General features: G+C 30.4%; 1 protein-coding gene and 1 pseudogene across 1 annotated transcript; both read right to left on the reverse strand.

Moving 5' to 3' along the window:
• Positions 1-2,440: 2,440 nt before the first annotated feature.
• On the reverse strand, positions 2,441-3,830 carry LOC108758529 (probable proline--tRNA ligase, mitochondrial; annotated as a pseudogene).
• A 294-nt stretch (positions 3,831-4,124) lies between these two features.
• Positions 4,125-8,577, reverse strand: LOC108758530 (uncharacterized). Its single transcript, XM_018503536.1, has 11 exons — positions 8,471-8,577; positions 8,055-8,169; positions 7,851-7,954; positions 7,493-7,564; positions 7,320-7,420; positions 6,924-7,027; positions 6,078-6,319; positions 5,821-5,996; positions 5,140-5,284; positions 4,736-4,935; positions 4,125-4,347 (listed from the first exon to the last, which is right to left on the reverse strand). The coding sequence occupies exons 1-11, from the start codon at positions 8,486-8,488 to the stop codon at positions 4,125-4,127; spliced, it is 1,500 nt and encodes a 499-aa protein (XP_018359038.1). The 5' UTR covers positions 8,489-8,577.
• Positions 8,578-10,015: the final 1,438 nt, after the last annotated feature.

Consider the following 10,015-nt stretch of genomic DNA (forward strand, 5'->3'; position numbering starts at 1 on the left):
AATCAATGATGAAACGAAAGTGTGTACAACATTTTTATTACAATGATATATTTTCAATTATTGAAACATTTAGGTTTCGAAGGTTTCGAATTAAATATACAAAATTATATTTAATGTTTCTTTTAATTTGTTATTGAAATTCAATTTCGAAATTGTAACGTATCAAAAAATAATATTTATGTTACATGTAATAAATAATATGTATGTACGTTACAATTTCGAAATTGAATTTCAATAACAAATTAAAAGAAACATTAAATATAATTTTGTATATTTAATTCGAAATAACGTTTGAAATGAAAAAAAAAAATTATTCTACTATAAAAAACGACGTAGATACGACGACTTGAAAATTACCATAAAAGGCAAAATTACCATAAAACTCAAAATTTAAAATCGCTATTTCTTCGAAAATAAATTTTTTTTTTAAATCCCGATACACGTGTTCGCTTATTTTATACCTACAATTGGTAAAAAAAGTTTGAAGCGATTTAAAAATGTCGAAAAAAAAGTGTTCGGTTTGTAAAAGAATGCCTCATATTCTACACCATTTCGTTCGAGAAACCCTGGACGCTGGACACCTGACAATTTCCCACGCTACAACCGAGGACATGGCCGCTGATGTACTGACGAAGGCGTTAGGCGGGATTAAACTCAAGAGATGTCTCGACTTGTTGGGACTGCGTGTCATTTAAAGATTGCAATCCTCATATTGAGAGGAAGTGTTAATTATCGATTTCTTTCTTGTTTATCTGCAATATGCGGATCAGCCTTTACTGTTATAGATACAAGTATTTCTGTTCTTCTTGGTTGGCAACCATGTTCTACCAACGTACATTCTCTCTAGTCTTCTCAGTCAGTCTGTATTCGTTTATTATCTAGTGCACATATTAAACTGTCGTTCTGTACTTCGTACTGCAAATAAAGCCTGCACTATTACTCTGTATTTTCGTTAGCACCTTTAACTACGATCCACCATCAGCCTCAACATAAATTTTATAATATATATCATTAAAATTCATAAATAAATAACTTTGCGCCTGTTGTTGATATCAAATCTTTTATACACATGACATATTAGAGTAAAGTAAAAATAACAAAGATAGTACCACTTGGGTTTTATTTTTTAATTTGGTAGAATTTAACTTGATAAAGATAGTATCACTTTGGTTTTACTTTTTAATTTGATAAAATTTATCTTGGCGCCTGTTGTTAATATCAAATCTTTTATACAAATGAAATATTTGAAATAAATAAATAATAAGTAAATAATAAGGATAGTGCTACTTAATAAATAAATACGTTATTTATAGATAGTAGCACTTAGGTTGTACTTTTTAATAATTTTGTATAGCAGTTTTTTTTTAATACTGGTTGCTTTCCATTTATTAAATAAATACGTGTCATTTTAAAGATAGTACCACTTGGTTGTATTTTTTAATTTGGTATAGCAGTTTTCTTCAATATTTATCATTTAGATTTTGTCATATAAATAGCTTTTTTCAGTGAGCACACATTCTTAGCGCCTTTTTTACCTTTTTTTAAAAAGGTAATTTTGTATAATATAACTCAAAAAATCTCACCGCCAACCTCATCGTTTTATAATTGTAATTAAAAATGTCAAGGTAGAATTTAACTTGGTAAATATATCTTATCATATTTCCTAATATTTTTTAAACTTTAATAAGTATTTATAAATTTGACTATGTCTTTCATATAACGTTTATAAGTCAACAAAATAAGAATTTATATGTTATTTTTTATAGCAAATATATGTATATAATATTATATATATTTAGTAAAGCATTTTTTTTTATTTCTGATATCTTTCTGCATATATTATTGCCTTGCAACTCTATTACAATAATATCAACATTTTAAAGTGATATAGCACTTATAAATTTGAGATTTTTAAAAGAATTTTCAGTAAAAAAGTATTGTAATGTAAATAGACAGATGCTGATGGAATCGCATGCAAATCTCAATTTTCTCGATTTAGGTTCAATCATGATCAACGTCTTATCAGATATTGAACTATTTAAACATAAAAAGTTTTAATTATTGTTAAATAATCGCTAACTCTTCATTCATTGAATTTTTATAGGTATATTTAAATAATATGAAGGTTAATCACAAAAATCTACAGTTTTTGCATTTGTTGTAAAGATGTGTACAATATAAACATGTATAATATATAATATTCACTAGTTTCAATGTACACGTTTATATCTCTAATCTTTAACACTTATATTATCGAAATAATCATTCATCTGATTTAACGATAATTCATGATAAGTTGAATTATTCACATCATGAATTTCAAATAAAGGAATCAAATAAAGGAATCGATTGGGTTGCCGCTTTGCTAATGATAATTATGTAAGGATAATCCGATTGACGCGCAAACACTAATCGTTTACCAATCGTGTAATGCAAGCAATCATCCAATATTGTATTTATTCTGCTCTATAAACATCGCTTCTAATGGCTATGAATACTTTGTGTCTAATAAAAATGTATGCCCTACCTGCAATTATCGTTTATGCAATGTAATATATTTTTTATAACGTTCGCATGCTTATACCTTTAATTTATATCAATTAGTTGTTAAATAAAATATAATTTTTTAACAAAATTCTGGACAACTCGTCGTCTTAGAAAATACTTTGATTAATAGAGAAATGGCACGATGGACACTGAAGTATCGTATCTTCACCAATATCAGACACATAATGATATTCATGTGACATCAGACCTTCAATTGTTCCCATTTCACCTATGCCTTTTAATAATCATCATTAAATAATTCTATAAGTTGTTCCAAAGTTGGTAACTGTATGTCTATAAAACACGTAGATTCTAATATACAATTAGAAATGTTAATTATTTTTTGTATACTTTATACAAATCTAAAAATATTATTATAAGACTCGCAGACTAAATCATACGTATGTCGTGCATTGTCTAAGCTAGTATCAAACGTATACAAGTCTTTCATGCAAATTCTCGGCTACGTAGGAAACCAAGCCCTGGTTTCATTTCATCTCGCCATTTGCTAGAATTTGATATAACTTCAAAGGTAATAATTTATTGGAAATCTGGACAGTTTGTCCTGCTGACGATATCAAATCACAGATTGCTTCTTCTTCATGTGTCTATAACAACATAAAATTATTTGAGATTTCAGATAAATAAAAAAAAATGGATATATTATATTGTGTAAAAGATTCACCTTATTAGTTAACAGCTTTTTTAAGTAATTTCTACTAATCGAAATAATCTAGAAAATAATTTTTCTTCAAACGGTTTTGTTGGAATTATATCTATAATAAATTAACGTAATAGAATGTACATACAAGATCGAACCTCCTCGATATTAATAAACATTCGACGTATTTTTGCACTACCGCGAACCGAGTTATTAATTGTTATAATTATTAAAGTTGACAGATATCCAGAGGAAATCTGTTGCATCTGATGGCATAAAGGATTAAACAATTCTGCTTTACAGACATATATTTAATCCTAACCTGAATAGTGATCAACTTTAACGATCTCGGTCCACGGGGTAAATAGCGCCGAGACACTACTAGTGTCTCCAGATACATTTTTTTTACCAGATTCGCTCATTTCGTGCAAAAACATGTCGACCAAGTCTAATTTGTGTATGTCACTTACGTGTCCTCTATGCCATGCCATCGATGTGACAGTTTTCCTAACCTAATCATCAGCCACAGAAAATAGATACATGTGACGTGACCATGCACATTGCCAGCGCCACATTTGCCTCTTGCGTCAAAAACTCCAAAAGGACATTTCCCCCACCCCATAGCCCTGTCGATAACGACGACGACGTTTCTTAAAATAAATGTTTCTGGTTCGGATTTTGCATCATTTTGCATCGCAATATCTCCGCTCGTAGAGCATGTAGAGAAAAAACAAAAACACTTTCATTATATATTCTGAGCGGATGCAATCGATTGAGCATATTTAGAACTCAATCGGGACAGCCGTTGTTGAGATCCCATAATCGCCGTCTGGAAATATTGACAGATTCGCGTAAAGGAGACACGGCAGTGTCGCTGCGCTTGGCTTAGCGCCGAAACACTATCAGTGTCTCCAGATTACGTTGTCGTCGTATCATCTTGATACTCTTCTATTAATTCCTCGGGTTTTTCCTCGTCGTCCGATTGCGATTCTTCTACAGCGACAATGTCTGGGAAATATAATTTCGATTCTTCAACAGCCTTCTCCAAATTTTCACTCACATGAAAAGGTCCGATCCCGGCGAAGCCCAAAAATGCCTCACAACCTACTTTTTTTACGGTACAGACAAATATTTCGTAACTGTGAAGGAAAAATAAAGTACTTTAGTGCACAAATAAAACTATATATTATAATAATTAGCTTTCTCTTTATAGATATGAAACAGATTAAATACTTAATGTGATGTATTATATTACTTTTTCAGAACTTGAGAATATTAATCAAATATATTGATTATTTGTGATTGAAAAATTGACAAAGATGTAAAATTTAAAAACATAATCATATCTACATATATGATATAATGCAGTATTTTAGAGAAATGATAATAAATTGATTAGATTTAAGTGATAAAACATTAACTGTTTAAAGCTTTTAAAAAAATTACCGTGATTTTAAAATTAATTTCTTTAAGTTTTAAAAAATTAATTAAATCTTTAAATTTTTTAATTAAAATAAAAAAAATTACCCCGTTTTTTCTTCTGTACTCATCTCAAACACCTCTATAGTTTTGGCAATCATTTTAGCCTCAGGCGGTTTATCATATTCAAATATACCGAAATTGATAACATCATCATCAAACATTTCCAGTACCATTTTTAAATCATTTTTACGCGTATAATCATATTTGAAGACGGTTATTGGTACTTTAGCTATCTTATCTTCGTACTGTGAATTAAAATAGCAAATAATATAATTAGATTAAGTAAGTTATAATTAAAACAAATATTATAACTTATAATTGGAATTATAATTAGGCTATATTTAATTTTATGTACAACTGTAAAGTTATACATAAAGTTATTCTCAATTTAAATCCTTGAAAAATCTTAGAAAAGATCGCCGCAAGAAATGCCTTTCAAATATATTTACCGGATACATTGTATTAGTATAAACAGTGAATATTGTACGAAAAACGGTAGCCTTGTTTCTGGGGTTCGGAGGTGTCCAAATGAAAGGAAACTTTTTATTTTCCTTATCAGGAACTTCAAAAGCTGGACGATGTTTTCCGGCGTAGCTATATACATAAAATATAAATTGATTATAATAACAATTAAAATTAATTATTATTATATTATAATTGTACTACTACTAATAATTAATGATTTGACTGTCTATATTATAGGTGTATTATTTCGACTATGTGAGAATATCATATAAGCTTAGTAAATGAGAATGGATCCAAATGGATTCAAATTTTTATAAATATGCATTTGCGAACGTTGGAATGAATCTTTTTCAATCCCAATGCATTTTTATTCATTTATAGAAATTGCATAAAGCACGTTTCTATGCTTTTCAATCTAAAGAAAATTTCAGTTCTTTAAGTGCATCGTGAATTGTTCAATTCAAAATTTTTTTTAATACAATTTTAATCTAAAGAATGATAGACCATAAATGCCATTAAAGTACGCATTCGAATAGATTTAAATGGATAAAAATTTTAATCCATTTTAATCCATTCTCGTTCACTGGGAGGTCAGAAAGTTATCTCTTATGAATTTTATATTAGAAATTTGTGTAATTTTAATTAAATTATACTAAAGCGCATACCAATCTTCATTTAAATTGTCTTCCGATTCCGGTACCGCCGATTCATTGAACAAGATATTGCACAGGTAATTATGAACGTCAAGTTGCTTTCTTCCTTCAACGATCTTCAATCGCATAAACATACATTTACCATCAAAAAGTAATTGTTTACTGCAATCTGTAAAGCTGTACGTGGACTACAGCATGTTAAAAAATAGCATAGTAAATTTTTATTAATATTGATGCAACAAGTTACAGTTGAAAAAAAATTGAAATACTTCATGAAGCATTTGCTGGAGCAGATCCGCGTTCATTCGTTTACGTAATTCTTGTTCCACCATGTAGTTCTCTGGTAGCAATTCCTCGATTAATTCTACGTACGGTGGACTCGTTCTCTTATCTCTTCTACGTCCCTCTTCATCCTTGAATATCCAGGGAAACAACAGTAGGCAAGTCTCGTTGCATAACGACGTGGTCAAATGCAACATTTCTGCCTCGTACCTTGCCTTAGCTTCAGCAACTATATGACGTCTTTGTTACTATATTAAGAGAATGCTGGAGCCGCCTATATTATCGTTAAAACTAACATTCTTTATGTTTTTGTTTTTATTCAATTTCTTCGTAGTGATTTCATAAAATAAAAATTTCTTTTCCATGATTAAAATGTACATGATAATGCATGTACTTGTCGGTAGTGTATTTGTGTTCAAAGCTGAAAAATAATAAAAAAATAAAAAATTACAGATTTCTTATCCATTTTATCTTCAGCGTTGGTAACTATACTGAGATAAAAATGGATAAAAAAATCTGTAATTTTTCATTTTTTCCAGCTTTGGACACGAAATACACCAGAGACAAGTACATTATTAGCATATACATTTTAATTATGGAAAAGAAATTTTTATCTGTGAAACTACTACGAAGAAATTGGACAGAAACAAAAACATCAAAAACGCTAGTTTTATATCGATAATACAGATGGTTCCAGCATCTCCTTAAGCAATAAATACAGTTCCATGCAACTTCCAATCTAATTCATAATTAATTTTACATGTTCGAACTATTGCCTCAAAAATAAATGAAAGTTAAAGTGTTTAATACGATAGTACCTATATTTTTTGTACCTTTTCGAGATTTCCTTGCTGTTTCCTTAGCCATTTTCGCCTTCTCCTGGATTTTCAATCGAACTATTTCTTCCGGACTTTTCTCAAAAACATCTATCGAAAATCTATATATTGCAACAAATAAATAATGAAATTTCAAAGTAATAAAACATTTATATTTTACAATATAACAAATCGTACAATCATTATAAAAGATGATTGACCTCTGCCGACCTTTGTCGATATTTAACAAATGAATTCTTTAATCGATACGTACATGGCCGCATATTCTTAAATAAAATGTTGCGATATGTATGTACCGGTGAATTTTAAATTATAAAAAAAAATTTTATAAATATAGTAAGATATTACAAGCTATCTTTTACGTGAGAAGCATTATCAATCGTTCCAACTTACTCATGCTCGTCACCCTTTTGAACTCTTTCGAGCTCGGTTATCAATATTTTTACAAATTGCGGGTAATGCGCCCCGAACATTAAATTTATCATTCGGCCTTCCTGCAAGAAAACCGACTTTTCAATTGCAATAATTATTTCTATGCACGCATAAATTACGTGCTGATTACTTACATGAATAAACATCCATGTAGGTTCACTTTTTCCTTGAAACCTCTTCAAGTCGGTAACACGATCACAACTCGCCTAAAAATGATCAAACAGAATGAAACGCTGAGAATATCTTTATGCAGCTGGTTCATTTAGGTTAAAGAAATTACTTTTTATATCGAATTAAAGATCAATTCGATATAAAAAGTAATTTCTATATATGGATAAAATTAATGTCATTTCTCTATACTATATTGTTTCTACATTATTCTGTTTAATAGATAATAAAATTTTATATCTGGATTCCGCTGTTGCAATATTATTTATTATTTTATTTATTCTTATAATATAATTCTTTTTATATCGTTTTTATAGCAATTACCGTTGCGTAACTCAATGCGTCGCCTCCGATCTCCATTTTTATCTTCTTCAGAATACTCACCATGCCTGTGCAAGGACCACTCCAATTCGAGTACACGTCCACTACTAAATAAAGACATTGCATCAAATATATCTTTTCGTAATGCTTCAATCATAAAAATACTAACTATCTACATATATAAGGATATTCGTAAAAAATACTCGCCTACTAAGCCTTTCCGTTTTAATACTTTCATCCATTCCTCGTCATTAAGAACTTCCGTCTGTAATGCCGCTGGTGCCACTTTTTTCGCCATTCTTCTTGTTGCCTTTGCTCCACCCTGAGACAACATTTAATTGATTAATTCCTTAGATTTTATAATGCTTTATAATATAAATTAGAAATGTTTATTTTTTGCCATCTTGCAATAATAATATTATACATATATACTCTTTCCATGAAATTTAAATATTAAGAAAAGAGTTTGGAAACTACTAAAAGCATCCGAGATGTTTCTTATATTGTTTTTTAATGTCTTTCTCAAAATATAAAAATTATTTGATACTATTATAATTTTGTTCACTATGATATGTAAAATTATATCAAATTCTTTTTCTTCTAATACTCGGCTCGCGCTCTACCCTTTTATAACGCAACATTTTTGAAGTTAAAGCGCCAATCACAGTCACAGAACGTTAATTTTCTTCGTGAGAAAAGTGAGAAATTCGATTTCGGAGCAATTGAAGTATCTTCGGTGAGGTGGAGTGAAGTACTGCATTAATCGCATATCTTTTCTGTTGGTTTGCATGGGCTCGGCTTTCGGGCTTCCTTTCGACTGCACGGGGACATCGGCGACATGGTAGGCACGCGATATAATATAATGATTAACGATCTCATGATACAAATACACGTACAGATAATTATATACGGTGCAGAAAATCCGGGAGTTTCCACAAAGGTAAAGTTCTTGTACATAATCGTTGTTATAAAACATTAATCCAAATATGCCTTAAAAAAAAATAATTCATTTCTCTTAAGAAAGAACGATAGTAATGTTTAGAGTCGTGAAGTTCATCGATTCAATATTTTTTATTGTTTTCTTCAAAAATAATTTTTAAAATTGTTTAATAGTCTAATTATTGAAAAATGGAAAACATTATTTTCGAGGTAATAGATATATTAAATCATTTATTTCATTTTTAAAAAACATAGAAAACGTTAGAACATATACTATCGGAAGAGGGATAGGCCGCTAACCGTGAACATCTGTGCGAGAGAGAAAGATATAGAGGTTCATTTGACTACAATGCGCATGTGCCACTCATCCCCACCGTTGCCCTGGCAGTTCACATTTCACTTCCATTCCACTTTGTTCGTACATACTACATACGTCCTGGTACATTCGTAAACTAACAACATCAGTGTGTAAGAAACACTAACACAACTGTATGTACAATTCACATAAATGACAGCAGACGACAGTACTGACGCGTGCGCATTGCAAACATTTAGACCTCACTACCTTTCTCTCTCGCACAGATGTTGGCATCACCTCGGTATAAGGGTCGGTATAGACAATTCCTCTGCCAGTAGTATATGTTCTAAATAGAAAACATACAAAGCTTGTATTGTGATTTCTACATACATATAAATATGTATACATATATATACACACACATATATACACTACGCAACAAAATTATTGCAACAAAATTTTTCATCGAAATATTGCTATTTTTCAAATGAGCGTAACTCGGTCAATTTTCATCGTATCAAGAAGATTTTTTATCCATTTTGTAGGTAATTATCTGTACTTTAAGAAAAACTTGATACGAAATTAGATGCAAGTCGATGCCGCATCTCCATGTTTTGATAAAGCCCAAGCATTTTTTTCTTAAAAAATTTGAATGTTTGACGCGCTACCTGGATCGCCCTGATTTTTTATCGAAAATACCACATAGACCATTGTAAAGTGCACTTTTCAACAAACAATTTGAAAAAAATTCGAGTCTCTACGATTTTTTTTACCGAGTAATGCCATTTTGAAGTTATTCGGCCATTTTTAACGAATACCGCCAGCATTAGCATTACCGCAAGGAGGTTGCTAGTCGGACTTTACGCATCATTTTGACCCTGAAAAGGGCCGATTATGTAAACCATTTGTCAAATTAGGGACCTCGTGGCTC

The sequence above is a fragment of the Trachymyrmex cornetzi genome, unplaced genomic scaffold (assembly GCF_001594075.2).
Source record: "Trachymyrmex cornetzi isolate Tcor2-1 unplaced genomic scaffold, Tcor1.1 scaffold1586, whole genome shotgun sequence".
NCBI lineage: Eukaryota > Metazoa > Arthropoda > Insecta > Hymenoptera > Formicidae > Trachymyrmex > Trachymyrmex cornetzi.